Source organism: Telmatherina bonti, assembly GCF_933228915.1.
Source record: "Telmatherina bonti genome assembly, chromosome: 13".
In the NCBI taxonomy this organism is placed as follows: domain Eukaryota; kingdom Metazoa; phylum Chordata; class Actinopteri; order Atheriniformes; family Telmatherinidae; genus Telmatherina; species Telmatherina bonti.
In genome coordinates this window covers 3,981,638-4,003,167 of record NC_136611.1, presented here as the reverse complement: position 1 = coordinate 4,003,167, position 21,530 = coordinate 3,981,638, and the positions used below count along the sequence as shown (strand labels likewise).

General features: G+C 45.9%; 2 protein-coding genes across 2 annotated transcripts in view; one reads left to right on the top strand and one right to left on the bottom strand.

Moving 5' to 3' along the window:
• Positions 1-4,415: 4,415 nt before the first annotated feature.
• fam163b (family with sequence similarity 163 member B) lies at positions 4,416-6,081 on the top strand (the record flags this gene model as incomplete). Its single annotated transcript, XM_079250916.1, has 2 exons — positions 4,416-4,508; positions 5,626-6,081. The coding sequence occupies 2 exons, from the start codon at positions 4,416-4,418 to the stop codon at positions 6,079-6,081; spliced, it is 549 nt and encodes a 182-aa protein (XP_079107042.1).
• Positions 6,082-12,198: 6,117 nt separating this feature from the next.
• ttc16 (tetratricopeptide repeat domain 16) overlaps positions 12,199-21,530 on the bottom strand; it is a gene marked incomplete at both ends in the record, with an annotated part of 167,078 nt that continues 157,746 nt past the window's right edge. Inside the window, 6 exons of the mRNA XM_079250833.1 lie at positions 12,199-12,326; positions 19,059-19,203; positions 19,323-19,499; positions 19,594-19,764; positions 20,089-20,244; positions 21,247-21,460. Coding sequence (XP_079106959.1) covers positions 12,199-12,326; positions 19,059-19,203; positions 19,323-19,499; positions 19,594-19,764; positions 20,089-20,244; positions 21,247-21,460 — 991 coding nt within the window. The remainder of the gene's footprint in view (positions 12,327-19,058; positions 19,204-19,322; positions 19,500-19,593; positions 19,765-20,088; positions 20,245-21,246; positions 21,461-21,530) is intronic.

Below are 21,530 nucleotides of genomic sequence, written 5' to 3'. Positions count from 1 at the left end.
GGGAACATGGAGGGAGGGAACATGGAGGGAGGGAACATGGAGGGAGGGAACATGGAGGGAACGTGGAGGGAACATGGAGGGAACATGGAGGGAGGGAACATGGAGGGAGGGAACATGGAGGGAACGTGGAGGGAACATGGAGGGAGGGAACATGGAGAGAACGTGGAGGGAACATGGAGGGAGGGAACATGGAGGGAGGGAACATGGAGGGAGGGAGCATGGAGGGAACGTGGAGGGAACATGGAGGGAACGTGGAGGGAACATGGAGGGAGGGAGCATGGAGGGAACGTGGAGGGAGGGAACATGGAGGGAACGTGGAGGGAACGTGGAGGGAACATGGAGGGAACGTGGAGGGAACATGGAGGGAGGGAGCATGGAGGGAACATGAAGGGAGCATGGAGGGAACGTGGAGGGAACATGGAGAGAACGTGGAGGGAGGGAACATGGAGGGAACATGGAGGGAATGTGGAGGGAACGTTGAGGGAGGGAACATGGAGGGAGGGAACATGGAGGGAACGTGGAGGGAGGGAACATGGAGAGAACGTGGAGGGAGGGAACATGGAGGGAGGGAACATGGAGAGAACGTGGAGGGAGGGAACATGGAGGGAACATGGAGGGAACGTGGAGGGAACGTGGAGGGAACATGGAGGGAGGGAACATGGAGGGAACATGGAGGGAATGTGGAGGGAACGTTGAGGGAGGGAACATGGAGGGAGGGAACATGGAGGGAACGTGGAGGGAGGGAGCGTGGAGGGAGCGTGGAGGGAACATGGAGAGAACGTGGAGGGAACATGGAGGGAACATGGAGGGAGGGAACATGGAGGGAGGGAACATGGAGGGAACGTGGAGGGAACGTGGAGGGAACGTTGAGGGAGGGAACATGGAGGGAGGGAACATGGAGGGAACGTGGAGGGAGGGAGCGTGGAGGGAACGTGGAGGGAACATGGAGGGAACATGGAGGGAGGGAACATGGAGGGAGGGAACATGGAGGGAACGTGGAGGGAACATGGAGGGAGGGAACATGGAGGGAGGGAACATGGAGGGAACATGGAGGGAACGTGGAGGGAACATGGAGAGAACGTGGAGGGAACATGGAGGGAACATGCAGGGAGGGAACATGGAGGGAACATGGAGGGAACGTGGAGGGAACGTTGAGGGAGGGAACATGGAGGGAGGGAACATGGAGGGAACGTGGAGGGAGGGAGCGTGGAGGGAGCGTGGAGGGAACATGGAGAGAACGTGGAGGGAACATGGAGGGAGGGAACATGGAGGGAGGGAGCATGGAGGGAACATGGAGGGAACATGGAGGGAACGTGGAGGGAACATGGAGGGAACGTGGAGGGAGGGAACATGGAGGGAACATGGAGGGAGGGAACATGGAGGGAACATGGAGGGAACGTGGAGGGAACATGGAGGGAACGTGGAGGGAACATGGAGGGAGGGAACATGGAGGGAGGGAACATGGAGGGAACGTGGAGGGAACGTTGAGGGAGGGAACATGGAGGGAGGGAACATGGAGGGAACGTGGAGGGAGGGAACGTGGAGGGAGGGAACGTGGAGGGAGGGAGCGTGGAGGGAGCGTGGAGGGAACATGGAGAGAACGTGGAGGGAACATGGAGGGAGGGAACATGGAGGGAGGGAACGTGGAGGGAGGGAGCGTGGAGGGAGCGTGGAGGGAACATGGAGAGAACGTGGAGGGAACATGGAGGGAGGGAACATGGAGGGAACATGGAGGGAGGGAACATGGAGGGAACGTGGAGGGAACATGGAGGGAACGTGGAGGGAACATGGAGGGAGGGAGCATGGAGGGAACATGGAGGGAACGTGGAGGGAACATGGAGGGAGGGAGCATGGAGGGAACGTGGAGGGAACATGGAGGGAACGTGGAGGGAACATGGAGGGAGGGAGCATGGAGGGAACGTGGAGGGAACATGGAGGGAACGTGGAGGCGCAGCAACAGCTTTTAATCCAAATGAAGACCTGATCGGAGAAGCATCCGGATCCAACAAGCAAACAGACCAAACCTGCACTTTCAAACTACAGGGGAAACAACCAGACACAGGTGAATGTTGATGAGCTAAGGCATCCAGGTGAACTAATGAACAGGAAACAGAGCTAGACAGAAATCACAACTACAAAATAAAACAGGCAACAAGAACAAAAGACAGAAAAAGTCCAAACCATGCCACTCGGTAGGACATGAAACTTATTTTATGTCACGAGGAACAGCAAGGCTTCTTTTTCCAGGACCAGCAGTCACAATAAAACCGTAATAATATTTCTGACAATACCACTAAACGACGACGTCACGCTGACGGCGACCTGTTCAGGTCGACTCACTTCATTTGGAGTTGGTAAAAAATGCGACAGTAGAACCTATCCAGCGGCACCACCAGCTGGTCTGAGAATCTCACTATCAAATCCAAGATTCAGATTCTCAACACCAGCCAGCATGAATCTGGTCCATGAGGTATCCAGTGGGTCTGAACTGGTCTCATGTGGTTTCAGTGACGGTGTGTTCAGACCAAACGCGTTTTGAACGCTCGACGCTGCTCACTAAACTGCCACTTTTGTGTCCGACGCCCAAAACGCTCCTGATGCTCCTGATGCTGAAAAGAGAGAAGGGAGGCGGAGCTTTCCTTCCGGTTAGTCTGAATGATGCCGGGTTCAGTAGAGAGATGGCATGGTTTTATTTAATAAATAAAGCTAGAGGAAGTTGTCATAGGACAGTTAGTCAGTGTTAACACAACAAGAGCCGCACTCAGCAAAGAGCCGCCGTCGCCCCCAAACAAAGCGTTGCTAGGCAACGTATCCTGCTACGTTGCCAAATCAGAAATATTCAGGTTTTAGCAAGGAATGGTTATCCTAAATATTGCACAGTAATCGCATCTCAGCCCCGTGTCTGGGTTCACCACAGGAATCCTCCAGGAGCTGCGATCGCTCTGATTGGTTGACGCCCCGCGTCGAGCGGCCAAAGTTCAGCTTTGCCCGTCTCTGGCTGTTCCGCGCGGAATGCGCGTCGAGCTTAAAACACTTCTTAAATTTTCGACGTGTTCCGCGTGGAACCCAAAACGCTCAAAACGCGATGCAAAACAGCTCGACGCCCCCTTGCCGCGCCTGTTACTGGTCTCAACTTCTTCTGGTGCTTTTTGTTTGGCGTTTCCAACATTGCCTTCTTCCTCCTCTTCTTCTCTGGGTTGATCTTTATGTGGGCTGCTGGTTTCTACTGGCGGTAGACTGGATCCCGATGTGGTTACAGGATGTATTTCTCCACATTTTCATGCTGTAGCTACTTAAAAACCAGCTGGCACCCTGATTGGATTAAACTGAACGTTGTTTAATGAGAACAAATTAAATCCAGTTTCTGTATTCTAAAGTTTTGATCATTTTAATTGAATCAAACTAACAGATTGATTTCGGACAGATTAATTTGTTTGGGTTTTTTTAAAAATTTTATTTTATTTTACTTGCCAGAATTTCTTCTTCATGTTGTGCTCGAGAATAAAAGTTGTAGTAACGTTTATTCACCACCAGGGTGCAGAATAATATTTAACAGAGAAGACACAGGTTCAATCAGAAACAGTTAACATGAATAAGACTTTAAACTAAGCTTTTTAACTTCAGTTTATTAGCTTTTCTTGTTAAAGAGTAAAACCTTATTTATACATATATATATTCATTAATTTTCTGAACCGCTTATTCCAATTCAGGGTTGCGGGGAAGCCGGAGCCTATCCCAGCTGGCTTTGGGCGACAGGCAGGGTACACCCTGGACAGCTCGCCAGTCCATCGCGATGGAAAAATGAACAACCACTCACGCTCACACTCACTCCTAGGGGCAATTTAGAGTAACCAATTAACCTATCATGCACGTCTATGGATGGTGAGAGGAAGCTGGAGTACCCGGAGAGAACCCACACATACACGGGGAGAACATGCAAACTCCACACAGAAAGGCCACTGACCAAACCCTTCCCCAGCCAAGGATTGAACCAGTGACCTTCTTGCTGTGAGGCCACAGTGCTAAAGCCCCGGTGCATGGTGGCACAGTGCCACCGTATATATATATATATATATATGTGTGTGTGTGTGTGTGTATATGTATATATACAACACAACACTCAAAATCAGACTTTTAAACAAAAATCTACTAATGATATTTCCATTTGGGTCTCTTTTATTATTATTATTATTATTATTATTATTATTATTATTATTATTATTATTATTTTATTCATAATAATATTAGTATTATGACGTCTCTGATTTATTGAGTAAAACTCATCATTGTTTATTTTTATCTCTCTCACCTCTTTCCTTTTCTTCTTTCCTCTGCTGTGTATTTCACCACCTGTCCATCCCGCCCTCCTCCTCCGCCCCCTCCCTGCTGCAGGCTGTTGATGGAGAGGATTTCGGATGTCAGCCGGGACAGTGGTCATCGCAGGAGGAATTCTGGCCACGGTCATCTTACTCACCATCGTAGCTGTTCTGTGTTTATGTAGGTTGCAGGTACGATCGTGTCCTCTACATGTCAGATGGGGAACCAGAACTCATCACCTCTGATGCTTGCCAATCGGTCACCTCTCATATGTTCACCTTTTAACTATTCAACATAACCAGATTATTTATTTAATCACTCATTAGTTGTCTGACGGGTGTTTTCATGGTATTTTTACATAAACTGGTTTTATCCTCCAGCTTTAATCTGCTTTGTGTGTGTGATGCTGGGAAAACCAGACCTGGACCCGCAAGCTGCTGGAATGGGTCCTGATGTGGACTCCATGTTTGGACCTGAGTGGATCTGGAGCGTAGAAAGTTCTGGTCCACTGGTTCCTGTCTTGGTTCTAGGTCTTATTTTGTCCCATTCAGGCCATTTGAGCAGCGCCGCGTGAACCAAAGCAAGTAGCTTAAAGGAGCAGAAGGAGGGAGGGAGACGGTCACCTGACTCCAGGCAGCCAATCAGATTCAACCTCCTTCTTTCAAATAATTCTGTTTCTGTTTAACTTCCTTCATCATGAACTGGTTTGTTATGTAGTTCAGCTCAGAAAGACATGGTGAGGATGTTTTATGTTGCCATGGTAACGCACAAGGAGCCCATACACTGTATATAGATAGTTGGCCGGAGCCTCCATGATGTCACCTGTAGGTTTCTGAGGAGGCGACTTGGGTGTGTCGTCACTCTGGGCTGGTGGGGTGGGGGGGGGGGGATGATTGACAGCCATCACAGTTGGAGCTGTCTGTGGCTAACAGCTAACTGAGCTATCTGAGCTAACTCGGAGCAAACGGGAGCTAACCCGCTAACGGAGGCTAAAGCTAAAGCACCGTTAGCAAGTTAAAGACTGCGGTTAGCTCTTAGCTACAGAAAGCTCAGAGTTTGCTCGATGTCAATCATCCACCAAGACGCTCACAGCCCCCCTCTCAGCTCCACCTCTTTGCCCATATTTGTATTTTCTGGGAGAGACGACGCGCATGACCCTCCCAAGATGGTGATGGTAGGAACCGCCCACCGAGCTTCAATTCAGCTCTTCAGAAACCTACGGGTGACGTCACGGAGGCTCCGCCTACCTTTTATACACAGTCTATGGCTGTCCTGTTGGAAACATATTTCTTCTTGTGTCTGCTGCAGTACTACTGCTGTAAACGTGAGGAGTCTGAGAAGGGGGAAGAGGAGGGACCCGAGCTCGCCACCATGTCGCCTTCTTGCCCCCTGGCTCTGTGTGCTCCTCCCACCCCCCCGACCCCAGAGCAGTACAGTGACGAACCCGAAGCCTACCCCCCCACCTTCCTCACCGAGGCCAACGGGCCGACCAGCTACTCTCCGCCTCCACCTCCACCGCCGCCGCCACCCCCACGCCGTTGCCATCGGCCACACGCCTTCTGCCCGTCCTGCGCCCGCTGCTCGCTGCCCTTCTACCTGCAGCACCCGGAGAGGCTGTGCAACGGCGGGCGGCGGATCAGCTACAGGACGGTTCAGCAGCAGGACCTGGAGCTACCCGTAGACCTGGCCAGCTTCTACGAGAAGCTGATCCGCTCCTACACCATGAAGGAGGTGGTGACCCACAGCATCAGCACTGATGTGTAGCCGCAGGAAACAGCTGATCACGTCTCCATGGAGGAAATTGACCATTTCTGACCCGTACATCCAAATTACTTAGATAGATGGTCGATAATATAGATATGTGTCTGAGTAGAGATACTAGCTGTAGATTTAGTTTGAAAGCACCTCACGCATATCCCAACAGGAAGACAACAAATGGAGCTGAGGATGGTTTTACTCTTCCTACGTTTCCATGGAAACCCATTCACACCATTGACCGGTTGGAAATCAGGACAAAGTATCTGATTATTATGACATGAAACAGCCGCCACATGTGGCGGGATCAAGCTTCCAGATCTTCGTCCGGCTTCCGTGACAACGACGACATGAAACGTGACAGATCGTCTCCAGAAAAGGGACATCTGAGACATTTGCAACCGTCAAGCGATCTCTTGGTTTTGTTTCTGATATTTTGGCTTTTGTAACGTTGAGGAAAGAAACTCATCGCCTTCGTCTTCAACGATCTGACAGAGGACGTAAACCTGAAGAGGACGCCAGTTGATGAGCCAATCGCAGCCCTGCTCCCACTCTCCTCCTCACACATGTCCCACTCCTGCACACATCCACAGAGAAACGCTGTTAAGAGCAGTAAATGTGTATTTACACTACTCACAAAAAGTTAGGGATATTTGGCTTTCAGGTGAAATTTATGGAAAATGCTATATGTTCATGCTACAGTGATATAATATCATAAAAGTAAGACATTTAAGTAGAAGGATGCACTACTGATTTCCTCATCTCAAAAAATTCATTCAACACAAAAGGTAACAATGGTAGTTACACCACAACAAAAAATGTGAACGTCTCAATATCTGGTCATGTGCCCTTGAGCATCAATTACAGCTTGACAACGACGTCTCATGCTGTTCACAAGGCAACTTATTGCCTGCTGAGGCATGGCATCCCACTCTTCTTGAAGGGCGGCCCTCAGGTCATTGAGGTTCTGGGGTGCAGGGTCTCGAGCCTCTACACGACGGCTCAGCTGATCCCACAGGTTTTCAATGGGATTCAGGTCTGGAGAGAGTGCAGGCCATTCCATTTGAGGTACACCAGTCTCCAACAGCCGTTCCCTGATGATGCGGCCTCGATGAGCAGGAGCATTGTCGTCCATGAAGATGAAATTAGGCCTGTGCTGTTCATGTAGGGGCACAATCACTGGATTAATGATGTTATTCAGGTAGTATGGGCTTGTCACTGTACCATTCACAAAGAGTAGGGCAGTTCTGTACCAAGTGGACACCCCTGCCCACACTGTAACACCGCCACCACCAAAAGCTGGCCTGGTGACAACAGTGGCTGATGCATAGCGCTCTCCCTGACGTCTCCAACATCGTTGCCGGCCATCATTTCTGCTCAGTGTGAATCGACTTTCATCAGAGAACAGCACTGAGGCCCACTGGTTCCTCGTCCAGCGTAAATGCTCCCTGGCCCATGCAAGACGATGATGCCTGTGCCTGGTGGTGTGGTCAGGTACCCGTGCAGGTCGTCTAGCACGCAGACCACGCTGATGGAAACGGTTTGGAATGGTCTGACGTGACACTTGGGTGCCTCTCACCTCTCTTAAACGTGCCTGGAGTTGAGTGGCATTCATCATCCGGTTTCTCAGGGCAGTGTTCACAATGTAGCGGTCATCAGCACGGGATGTGGCCAAAGGACGTCCACTTCTAGGCCTTTCTGTGACTCTTCCAGTCTCTCCATATCTCTGTTGCAACCTGCTGATGACACTCTGTGGCACTCCAAGCTCAGTGGCCACTTCTGTCTGAGAACGTCCTGTTTGAAGCATCGCAATGGCAAGGGACTGTTGTTCCATTGTTAGGTGTCGTCTTGGTCTCATGATGTCAAAATGTGAACAGCATGATGAGGACAACTGTTTAAACACCAGCTCTAATTGAACCAGGACATTTATTGGTCAATTCAAGGATCACACACCTGCCGTGATTTTTGCCGTTAAGCTCCTTGTTAGAGAACAGCAACTTGTGCAAAATTTATTGAAACATTTAACAGTTGGACATGTGCATTTAAAAGCTTAGAGAAGATCACATTAAGTTCACCTGTACAGGTTTGAATGCATTTTAGGCTTGTTGTGAAATTTCACCCAAAAGCTGAATGTCCCTAACTTTTTGTGAAAAGTGTATCAGCTGATGTTAATGTTTCCTGGATCACAGCCTCATCATGACCGATCCCTCACCAGACAGAGGAACGATGCCTCGCTAACGAGCTTTCACTAACAAGCTCTCGCTGTTGCTGCAACAGGGACAGAACTGTTTCTACAACGATCCTCAGACCTGGATCTCATGACAGGGTCTAAAGCTGCAGGTGAAGGCTTTTACCACGAGGACGATGGTGAAAGCTTCGTCAGACTGTTGCTCCTGCTCATTGTCTTACTTTGTTATAAGCAGCCAGCATGTCCTAGTGGGTGCGTCCAAGGTGGTTTCCATGGTGACCTCAACTCTGTTTGTCCATATGGGTTCCAAGTTGGTTCTGACAAGGTTTCAGGATGGATAGATGGATGGATGGACTGACCGATGGACGGACGGATGGATGGATGGATGGATGGATGGATGGATGGATGGACTGACCGATGGACGGACGGATGGATGGATGGATGGATGGATGGACTGACCGATGGACGGATGGATGGATGGATGGATGGACTGACCGATGGACGGACGGATGGATGGATGGATGTATGGATGGACTGACCGATGGACGGACGGATGGATGGATGGATGGATGGATGGATGGATGGACTGACCGATGGACGGACGGATGGATGGATGGATGGACAAACAAATGGATGGACAGATGGATGGATGGATGGACAAACAAATGGATGGACAGACAGACAAACGAATGAATGGCTGGCTGGCTGGATGGATGGACAGATGGATGGATGGATGGACAAACAAATGGATGGACAGACAGACAAACGAATGGATGGACAGATGGATGGCTGGATGAATGGACAGTCAGACAAACGAATGGATGGATGGATGGATGGACGGCTGGACGGACGGACGGATGGATCTTGTGGGTTTAATCTGAAATCCAGTCAAAAACGTTTTCTGCAGCCCAGATTTAACCCTTACGCCCGACATGGACTTGCTAGCTGCAATAAAGTGTAATTCCTACAGTACTACAGTTTGTAGTTTTGTCTGTATTTAAAACTGATTTACGTAATTAGCTTAACTTTCTGCAGGGTAGCGTGAAATATAAACATTCCTCTGCTTGTTTTCAACGTGTTTCTTCTCTTTAACTTCAGTGTTTTTGGTAAAACTGAGTATCAGATGAAGAAATGATGACTGGCTGTAAATCATTTCAGTTTAAACTGCACGCATACAAGCTAACATGTTAGCATAGCTAGCTTTCTGTAAAAGAGCTAAAGTTAACTCACTACATGACACTTTATACGTGTTATTTTCCCTAAATTATTATATCTATTTCACATGAATGTGCATTTCCTGTAGAAAACTGTGTTGTGTATGTAAATAAAGTAACATTTTTATGATCTTGAGGGAAAATTAGAACCATACTGGTGCAGAAAAGATGCAACTTCCAGCTGAAACAGCTTCTTTCTAAGCTGAATGTCAGCAAGCTCCTGATCCCTGCTGCACACAGAGAACACCTGTTCTGTCACCTGCAGCTTGTATTTTACATTTCACTCTTAAAATGAAGTTTTCCTCTCTGCTTCTGACCGATGTGCTTCCATGAACCTGAAATGGATCCGTAAAATCGCTGCTGCTCTTGAACCTCTTTCTACTGTAGCTGCTCTGTTATCATTTACTCTGTTAATAAAATAATATGAAACTGTAACATATCGGATTTCTATTTTATCAGATTTAAGCTTCATGATACAAGAAGAATCGAAATTACAACCGAGTTTGGGTCTCTGAGGCAGAACAAGCAGAAAAAGCATACGGTGGAATTTATATTAACCCTTGAAACACCTATACATCCATCCATCCACCAATCCTTCCATCCATCCATCCATCCACCCTTCCATCCATCCTTCCATCCATCCATCCACCAATCCTTCTATCCATCCATCCATCAATCCATCCATCCATCTATCCACCCTTCCACCAATCCTTCAATCCATCCATCCATCCACCAATCCTTCCATCATCCATCTATCCACCCTTCCATCCATCCTTCCATCCATCCATCCTCTGCTGCTTATTAGGGTAGGGCACATTCTCCAGCTTGTTCCTGAGCCGTTCCAGGCCAGCTGAGAGATGTAATCCCTCCAGTACCTCCTGAGTCTCCCTCTGGGAAGGAGGCGTCCAGGAGGCATCTTGACCAAATATCTCATCAACATCATCTGCTTCCTCTGGATGTGGAGGAGCAGCAGTTCTACTGACTTCTTTGTGGATGACTGAGCTTCTATCTCAGAGACTCCAGACACCCTGCAGAGGAAACTCATTTCAGACGCTTGTATTTCTGATTTCCTTCATTCGGTCTCTACACTCAGCTCGGTGAGGACAGGAACGTAGATCCACCGCTAAATCCAGAGCTTCTCCTTTCAGTTCGGCTCCTCCCTCATCAGGACGAACAGATGCAGAGTCCACATTCCTGCAGACCAATCCTCCTGTAGATCTGCCGCTCAGTCCTTCTGTCATTCCTGAATAAGACCCTGACATACAGGAGCTCCTCCACTTGGGGCAGGACCTCATCCCCGACCTGGAGAGGACACTCCACCCTTTTCTGGCTGATGACCATGGTCTAAGATTTGGAGGTCCTTCACACTCGGCTGCCAATCACTCCAGTGAGAGCTGGAGATAAAAAAAAAAACCATCTACAAAAAGCAGACCTGATCCTGAGCCCACCAAACCGGATCCCCTCAACACCTTGGATGATCCTATAAATTCTGTCTTTTTAAGTTCTGAACAGAATCAGAGATAAAGTTCAGCCTTGGAGGAGTCCAATCCTCAACGGGAACTATCCGGCTTACTGTCGGCAATGTGGACCAGGTTCTGGCTCCAGTCTGACAGAGGGTCCAGTAAACCATAGAGGACACCCCACAGGAATCCCCGGAGGACACGGTCAAACGCCTTCTCCAGGTCTACAAAATACATGTAGAATGGCTGATCTCCAATGCACCGTCCAAGAAATGCCAAAGTTGTGAAATTACAAAAAGAACCAGGGCATGATTGATATGATGGAAATGTCTCCAGAAAGACCTTAAACTGGTGGATGATGGACCTGAGCTGCATATAAACAAATTAAATGACAGAAATCTGTGTGTTTAAACTTATTTAATTGAAATACACATCAGTACCTTTACTTTTCAGTTTACTATCAACAGTACACAAGTTTCGTACTTCAGTTTGTACAAAGAGGTATCAGTTATATAGAAACAGTACAAAACAGTTTAACATGACACATACAAGAACACATGTGAGAACACTTCAGCCATACTTCAAGTACTTCAAGCGTTAGGAATCTTGTTTGTCACTCAGACCAGGACCACCGGCATCAGAACCGGTGTCGGTCCATCTGATGAGTAACCATCAGCTGGCATCGGTTTACCTGATAAGTAACCATCAGCTGAGTAGCCATCAGTAACCATGTTTGGTTTGTGATGCTAAATGAAAATGTGCTATGACTAATAAATATGCTCCACAGCACTAAACGATGTGGGGGGGCGTACACATTCTGTTCATGTTGGGCCGTGTCAGACACTAAAACTAAAAGACAAATTAAATACTGTTTCATAAACAGTTTCTGTATTAAATATTCTAGTCATGCAGTATAATCAGCTGAGAAATAATTTAACAGACTGCAGCGCTGAACCTTAAAGCAGCTGTACGACCAGGTGACTCCGCGGGTTTAGTTGTGGTTAGAGGACCGTCTTCCTAACCGCTGATATGACACGGTTTTCGGCTGAGATACGACAACAGAAATGATGACAAGGTGGAATATTAACCGTCAACTGAAACACAGATCTGGTTTGAGGAAGTTCTGCTTCTGAAAACCAGATCTGACGGTTACAATCCTTTCATGATTCACAGTACCTGCAGTACAGGTAAAAGTCCCCGCTGGGTTTCCTGGTTCTGGTGATGGAGTCGGGGTGGAGAGAGGCGGTGGTGGCGAGATCCTGAACTAGGAGGCCGGGGGTCGGACAGCCCGGCAGGAGTGGCAGCAGGCCTTGCTGTAGTACCAGTGGCTGCACAGGTTTACTTTCAGAGCCAGCAGGCAGTTGGTGGAGGGCCGATCCTGGCAGTTCTCATCTGTAACAAGAAGAGGACAACATTTCAATCCTGACAAGGTCCAGAGTTATCCAACAGTTAGGAATATCAGGGGGTTTATAAGCCCTACTTGGCTAACTTTGAAGTGGAATCCCTATGGATTGATTCCTGGCTCACTTTCATTTACGGTGTCCATGCTACTGCTGGGACAAGTCACACCAGCTCAATGTAGTGATGCTTATTTCCCAATGCATCCTTTTTTATTCTTTTACAAGTTAAAAACTGTTAATCCCTGTTTCTAATCTCCAAACTTTGTCTAATTTGCAGGATTAAATAAAAATAATTACAATTTTATCTTTAAAAAGATGTCAGACATTTTGACCGTACAGTGGCTACGATATTTTTAAAAAGTCTTGAGCCACCCTTCAGTTGATGTTATCCAGAACACGTGAATTAGGAGAAGCAGGTTACTGAAATGTACTTAATATGCTAAAATGCAGCTCAGGTCCTGGTTCAGGTCTTTGCTGGATTTCAGATCCTCTTTATCTGCTGTTAGGTTTTAGTTTAGCCAAATTTCCTGCCAAGAGGTCTTTAGGAATCACCTTTTTGCTGCTAAAACACTGTTTTCTGTCTGACTGACCCTGACTGTATGATTTGTGCTGATTTTCAATTATGAAATTGGAAAAAAAAAACTGTTCAAAGTGGTTCTTTGCTAAGTTGTCTGTTCTGTGTCAACACAACTCTGGTTTGTTCCTTCAGTTAGGAGCTTTTTTTCTGCCTGAATCAGAAGTGGCTTAATTAACAACAACAGTAACACATTCCACTCATCTTAGCCTTAAAATGATCATCTTAGCCCAAACATGATAATATTAGCTGCTATATGAACACTATCTGATCATTTTAGCATCTATTTTAGTCTAAATATGCTAACTCTCCAAAGATAACATTAGCTGTTGTAGTAACTTCAAGAAGATCCATGTTATTTAGATATTAGCGTAGAAGATAACTAGTTACTATTTATTTCTAAACACATTAGCCTAAGCAAGAATACTAGCCATGATTATATACCATGCAAGACGACTGTATAAGCTATGTTAGCCAAAATATGATAATTATAACATAAATAAGACATGGCTGCATTGTCTACCTAGAGAAAATTACCTTTAGTTAAAGAAAAGAACTTTAAATTCAACAAATTAATATTTGCTGCCATAGCATAAACATGACAATGCTGGGTACTACATTAGCCTCACATTATCGCCTGCTGGGATAAGCTTTACCAATGTTATTGTAACCATAGACATATATAGTGTCATGCTGCCTTTTCGAGCTGACGTCTGGGATGGGTCTCCCATGCACCGCCAATGCATTGTGAAATGTAATTCTACATGATGCTGGACAAAATACAGGAATAGTTGCTTGCTCTCTCTTGACTACCCAATTCAAAAGTTAACTAGAAAAACGCTCAAAGAACGCAAAACTCCGCCAAGGTCTTTAAAATGTTTCTGGATCCAAACAATGATCTGGATTACCACCAAAATTAAATCAGTTCTTCCTTTTAATTTTTCCAACAAGTCCCAAAAATTTCATGAAAATCCTTTAATAACTTTTTAATTTTTGTTGAACACAAACAGACAAACAGATAAAGCCAGTAGAAACATAACATCCTTGGCGGAGGCAAGTAAAACTCTCTTTGTGAAGCATCGAAATATCATATTTTTCCATTAACAGCTCATAGGAGTCAAATTTTGCATTTGCATTTAGTAGATTATTCACTGTGTTAACATTATTTATCAACCAGTTATGTAGAAGTTTTTTGTTTATGTGTAAAATATACATGTTGTTCCACAGAAAACAGTTTTGTGGGGAAACTACGTTGATTCTGCAGCAAGGCTCGAAAATGGAGACCCATCCAATATGGCGGTGACCTACCCAATATGGCGGAGACGCTGATTCACTCTCCAGCGCAGAATGAAGCGTTTATGTACATAATCTCTTTATACATAATGTATAAATAAGGTCTATGATCACAACTGCAACATTGCCAAAAACAATATAATTTGTTAGCATTAGCTGCAAACGTAACATGTAGAAAATGTGATGAAATAAAAATTAATTAGTGAGTTTCATTGTTTTAATTTACGCTCATGTCTGCTCATGATGTCATCACGTATGCGCGCTTCCTGCGTCCGGTTGCCGCGGAGGAAGGTAAGCCTCTTTGGAGCGCTTGTTAACTTACTTACAAAAAAGTTTCTTTCAAAAAGCAAATGTAAGAAAACTGGTTTACTAAGTTTAGAGATGTGTTCTCAGCTTGTATGCAATAAGAGTAGGAGGAGAAGAAACATTTTTAAACTACATGTTGAGGAGCATGTGTGTTAGTGTTACCGCATGAGATTGACAGTTTTCAGCCCAATCATAGCTTAAAACCCGCCAAATCTAATTAAAACCAGCCCAAACCACGAGGTTGCCAGGGTAAAACCGTAAAATAATTACACAGACAACAGAAAACACTCATAAGTATCCAGAGCTTACTATCAGCATCAAATGATCACAATTAAATGGTAAATGAACATTTTATCACAAATGGCATCCAAGAAAGAGCATAATAAATCAGCCATGTGGGCTGGACGTGTTGCAAAACACACCGTTGCTATGATTAACTGCAGGGACGCTGCCAGCTCTGCTGAAAACACCTGGTTCACAGGTCAAAGTCCACAGAGCAATGAATGGTCAGGGATTCCAACACACAACACCATGATAAATAGATTTAATCATTAATAAATAGACCATTAATTGAAATTTTAAAAAAAAAAGTCTCATTAATAAGTGGTAAAAGTGGGCTACAGTTAATAAAATTAAAACACAATTTAAAATTAAAATTAAAACATAAAACTAGAACCAGCTGTTATTGAAATAATAGCAAATGTGAATGCCCATTTATTGAACTATGCTAAATGATTGAAATGAAATTGCATAAGTATACAAAACTAAAAAAAAAAAATCACAAAGGACATTTTTTAGTAGCCCCACACCAGGGTTTCAACCCATGAACTCCTGCATTGAAGCCCATTGACTTACTCACTACACTACCAGTACGTCTTGTCACATCTTGGAAAAAGCATTCAAATTTTTTCCAATTGGGATGGGAATGCCTTTGTTTTTGCATTCCAGCCGGGTGTAATTAACTGGAATGCAAAAACATGTGCAAGGTTCAACTAAACTCCAGTAAAAATGTGACAGACTTTATTTTTCAATGTGAAAAACTTTAAGTCTTGAAATGTTGCAGGGAGCATTGTTGGAACAAATCCTTCATATTTAACTGTGACATTTGCAAATAAACTCCTTTGCTCCTTAAAGTGCACAGCTGGGAATAACAGTTCACATTGAGCAGTCTGCAGAATTGCATGCCATCACACAAACAACAGCTGACAAACAACAACAGAGTTTTATGTTAAATGCATTTGAACCAGTGCCTTGTATGTACACCTGTGTCCCGGTGCACAAAATGGACCAATTGCTGAGCTGAATTACGTTTATCACAGTAATGGGTTTTTCAATACATTGACAAAAACTTGAATAACTTTAAAAGTTTAAATGTTACAAAGACCAAAAGTCGTAGAACGTATCTCCTGAATGGGCTGAAGAGTTACTTGAATGGTTGAAGTGAGACAAACGGTGTAGGAGGAGTAGCGTTTCAAAGATTTTGCAAGAAAAGACAATGGAAACCGGGGCCAAGATGAACCAGACACTGCAAACCGGTGCAGAGTTCCGAACCCCCGTTGAAGCTGTTTTCAGCTCATTGTGCAAAAACTGACCAATCACTGAGCTGAATTTTTTCAACGTCCAATCTGCATTTGGTTGGAAGGACTTTCATCCAAATAAAAGGCTGAATTTATTTTTATAAAATGTTAAATATCTCAAAAACTACAAAGATTTCAAATTAAAAAAAATCGTAGCACAGATGTCCTGAAGGAGCTGCACAGTTTAAGATCTAAATGATTGAAGTGACTTGAACGGTGCAGGAATAGTAGCACGGCAAAAATCGGTGGAATAATATATAATAATAAGATAGAAAGAACAGGAACTCAATAATGTGAATGCCCCCATGGGCATTCACATTACTTAATTAAACTGAACTCGGCTCTCAAGGCCGCATTTACATGAGGTGCCACAGATGAACTGGGGAAAGTTCACAGACTCACTCACTGAACGCACACACTCACACGCACTGTTACAGACACACTCTCCTATCTTTTACCGCCTTCTCCGGACTTCGCCCCTCCCTCCACTCACAAACGACGAATGTGATGGGTGCGCTGCTTGGCTGTCTGGGAGACCCCCACCCACCCACCCTCCCTGCCATATTGTGTGTTGTCTAGTGTCTGAATTTGTGCTTATGCTTAGAGGTGTGTTTTTTTGTTGCATCTTTATCCTTCCCCCTTTAGGTGAAGTGTAGATATACTTCTTTTTTTTCAACACCCACCCATCCTTCCTCATGTCATCTTTTCCTCATTTATAAGGCGCGCCGGTAACAACTGGCTGCAGGGCCGAAGTATCAGTTCAATTCAATTCAATTAAATTCAACTTTATTTATATAGCGTCAAATCACGGCAATGCCATCTCAAGACGCTTTACAGACAGAGAAGAAAACATAATGAAAGCCAATTCATAACAGCCTATATAAGGAAACCAACAGATTGAGTTGAGTCCAACTCAATCTCCCATCCTGAGCAAGCACACTGGCAACAGTGGGAAGGAAAAAACTCCCTTTCAACAGGAAGGAAACCTCCGGCAGAACCCGGGTCAAGGACAGGCAGCCATCTGCCTCTGCTGTTTGAGGGGAAGAGGACAGAAAGACAACAGACAACAGGAACTGCTACTCCCAGCCAGTTTCGTTCTGTAAACTTGTCAAATATAAATGTCTGTATGTCTCACCTTGGACGAGCTGGCTTGAACCTTGAATTTCCCCTTGGGGATAAATAAAGTATCTTTGATTTAATTTGAAAACCAATCTCAGTGCAGATTGGATCAAGGTACATAAAAATCAGCTTACCTGTCCACAGAACCCCCTTCAGTCTTTCAATAAAGCTGAACAATGTTGAGACCTTGAAGAACTATTTACTGTCACTGGAAGCCAGAACAGCTGGCTAATACATCGATGGACGCTTGCTCCACGTGGGCATTTGATACGGACAGAGTGAGCAATCTGATGGCACCCAGTGCTAAACCTTTGAAGTACTGGTTTCCACCAGCATGTTTAGATGCCTGAACTTCCAGCCAAAAGGTGTCAATGGCCTGATCCCTGGAGAAGCCGCTAATGCAACGTTTCTCCACTGGCTCCCTGTGTCCACCGAACATGGGAAAAACTCAGCGGGCAAGTCTTTGATTCCTGCCCTGTTTGTTGTTGGCATCACCACCTTTGGATAGAAAAGCTTCAGTTTGTGGAGCATTTCCATGAATGCAGAAGATGCATTTAATACTGCAGCAGCACCTCTTTAATAAACTCAAACCGTTCTTATTTCTGTGTACAATACCTGCAACGAGCTCCAGAGTCATCCCCTGGGACAGGTGTTATCCAGGTTTTTAGTTCAGGATCTTCTCCTTTCCATAAAGTTTCTTGTATTTCCCCACCTGGGCATGATGCTATGGTTATCAGCATCAAAGTTCAAACATAGCGTAGCTTCAGTACATCTGCTTGATAGTCTGTCACACGAACATCACAGTAAGTTGCCAAATGAAATGCTGTGTTGGAATAAAACTACGGACAATCAAATATTTCTACTGAATATGCTAAGTTGTATAGATTTTTAAAGATAATTTTCATTTTTTAAACTATAAAATAACAGCATATTGTGCTGTTCTCACTATATTAAAAAACCACCATATGTGGGCAAAAGCAGCCCAAATTTCATCCACCCGCCCAATGCATTTCCCCTACCTGGTGTAACCAAAAGCAGCCCATTTGGGTGGAAGACCTCCAATCTGGCAACACAGGCTGGCACTGCTTGCCCTTTTGTCTGGCTTAAACGGGGTTTCTTGTCACAGGCCGGAGTACTGACTCGGCTCTATGTTTGGCTGCTCCTTTTACGGTTGCACTTCTTGGTCATGCCGCTGGTAGTCCTGAATGGGAGTGCTGGTATAACTGGTCATTCACACAATGCAGAGTAACATCTTCTGTGGTGGCAGGATTCAATGCATAACCAGTCATACTACGTTATAGCAGATTTTTACCATGGTCTGGGTGAGTACTTAACTCTAACTGTTTGCAGGGTGTCTGTTAAAAAGTGATAATGGACACCATTAGTGTGTGGTGGATAATGGATACCATGTGGCGTAGGGGTGATAATGGACACCATTAGTGTGTGGTGTCCATTATCCACCACACCCTAACGGGGTGTGGTTTGCACCAGTTTGCAGAGGCAACCATCCTCCGCTTTGCGTCAGACAATTCACGCCCCGCATCGTCCATTAATTTCTGATAATGGACACCTCGTCGGGCATCATCCATTACATAGAGTTAGTAACTATATTAGTCTTCACAAAGTGATGTCAGCCAGGGTCTTTTTGTAAGGAGATAAACTCATATGAAAACATAAGGACTGGAACAGGACTCTGGACCAGCACTGTCGAACAGGACTCTGGACCAGGACTGTCGAACAGAACTCTGGACTAGGACTCTGGACCAGGACTCTAAAGGAAACGAGAAGTTGTCCACCTGGTTGAGGACAGAATGTAACGTCACAATAACTCTGGTTCAGCTGGTAGTCCAGTTACCTGGAGGTTCGGTTGGGCAGGGCTGCAGGGTGCAGGTCTGTTTGGCCACCGGTTTGGTGAGGGGGTCACAGCCTCGGACCAGCTCCCTGCCCTGGTAACACTTAGCGTCTCGCATCCTCACCCCCACGCCACATGTCTTTGTGCACTGTAGACAGAAAGAATAAGGACGATGTCAACAGAGATGCTGTTGTATCCCTGTGAGGCATTTAGGGACCTGACCTCAGACCAGCTGTTATATCCCTGTGAGGCATTTAGGGACCTCACCTCAGACCAAGGAGTGGTGTACCACTTGAAGCACGGTCTCTCGAAGCAGGTGTTTTCCTCGTCAGGCTTGTCGTTGCCTCCACACGCCTCTTCATCATAAGTCTGGAACCTTCCCCCGCTGATGCCAACACACAGGACGATCCTGCGTTTGACTCCACGGCCGCAGGTCGTGTTACACTACAGATACAAACCAAAGTTACTTTGTTATGTAATGCATCATCCATGACATACAGTCATTATGTCAGGACTTCCAGCTCTGACGTGGCCTCACCCTCTCCCAGTCTTGGCTCAGCCAGTGTGCAGCGCAGTCCCTCTCCCCACACGGGTGGATGGCCAGGGGCTTGTTCTCTGGAGAGCACTGGCTCTCCGGAACCACTTGGCCCTCCGGCGCCTTGCAGTACACGTGGCGTACCATCTTCCCCTGGCCGCATGATCCCGAGCACTGCAGCAGACAAAAGTCAGAGGTCACACTGCTGGCAAATAGATTTATAAAGAAGTAAAATACAATTTAAAAGCACCACTTCATTTGAATATTTAAGGCTTAAAAACAAATTTTTACAATTTATGCATCATTTTCTGAAGTAAAAGATAAATTAATATAAATATGAAGACACTGGTGCAACATTTAATCTGCGAAAATAAAACCAATTTCTTCCCTTTTTCACTTGTTTTTCATTTTTACCAATCCATCCATCCATCCATTCATCCATTTATCCATCCATCTATCTCTGTGGGGATGAAAAAGTCCAGGTTTATGTAGACTTACAGGTCCCCACTCTGACACGGTCCAGTGGCGTTCGCAGGGCGGACCGGTGCAGTTTTTCACGTTTAGCGGTCTGGTCATTGGGTCACATGGCTTGGTATCATCAGAGCAACGGACATCACGGGTCACCTGAGCTTTACGGCCACATTTAGCAGGACACTGGATGGAGGAGAAGCACATTTAGTCTGTGGACATGATGGAGTGTCCGTCTCTGCTCGGGAGAATAAATCAGAGACAGTCTGAAATAAAAGACAAACAACTGAACCTTCACTGCAATGACTTTTATTACCACAATGTACAAACTAGCGGCTGCTTGTAATAAACAAGTACAATACAACACAACAGTTATTCAACAAAAAAAGCCACTTTCAGTGACTCCTGCAGTCTCAGAAGCAAACCTGATATAACCAATCAAGGTTTTCATTCAGCGCATCAGGATCGCTTCAGATGAAACAATTTTAGATACTGATTATAACCATGGCGTTAGTTTGCATGATATTCAAGAGAATATTCCAGAACTTTCAGAGGAGGGCTCGCTGCTTTGCGTAAACAAGGAAAAGGACACAAAACGAGAGCTGAGGCGTTGCATGCTCCTGCAGCTGGAACCATAGTTCACAAGTTTCCAGTAGAGAGAACAGTGGAATCCTCCACAGCAAGTGGATACCCCTAAAACAACCTGGACACCTGGCGCAAGATGCTGCAGGGCTCCTGAGACGACAGCACAAGACGGTTACACCTGGTGCAAGACAGTTACACCTGGCACAAGACGGTTACACCTGGAGCAAGAATGTTACACCTGGCACGAGAATGTTACACCTGGCGCAAGACGGTTACACGTGGTGCAAGACAGTTAAACCTGGAGCAAGAATGTTACACCTGGCACAAGACGGTTACACCTGGCGCAAGACGGTTACACCTGGCACAAGACGGTTACACCTGGCACAAGACGGTTACACCTGGCATGAGAATGTTACACCTGGCACAAGACGGTTACACCTGGCGCAAGACGGTTACACCTGGCACAAGACGGTTACACCTGGCATGAGAATGTTACACCTGGCACAAGACAGTTACACCTGGCGTAACTTTTACGGCTTGTGCACAAAACATTGTCAGTGAAAACATTAGCAAATAGAGACATCTTTCCTGGGGGAATCGTACCTCCGTCCACTCTGCCACCTCCCACTGTGGACCACAGGCCGGTCCCTTACAGGCCCGCCTCTCCACTGGCCTCTCCAGGTCAGCCATGGTGCAGAGGTCGCTGTAGACGGAGCTGTCCAGACCCGGAGACAGCATTTTCCAGCAGCGGACTTGGCGGAACTGGAACCCCTCCCCACAGGTTCTGGAGCACTCACTCCAGCTGCTGGCTTCCCATCTGAAGACCACATGAAGCCATGAGCAACCGTCTCCCCAGCTGTTTCAGAACAGCCGGATCCGAGCCGGGA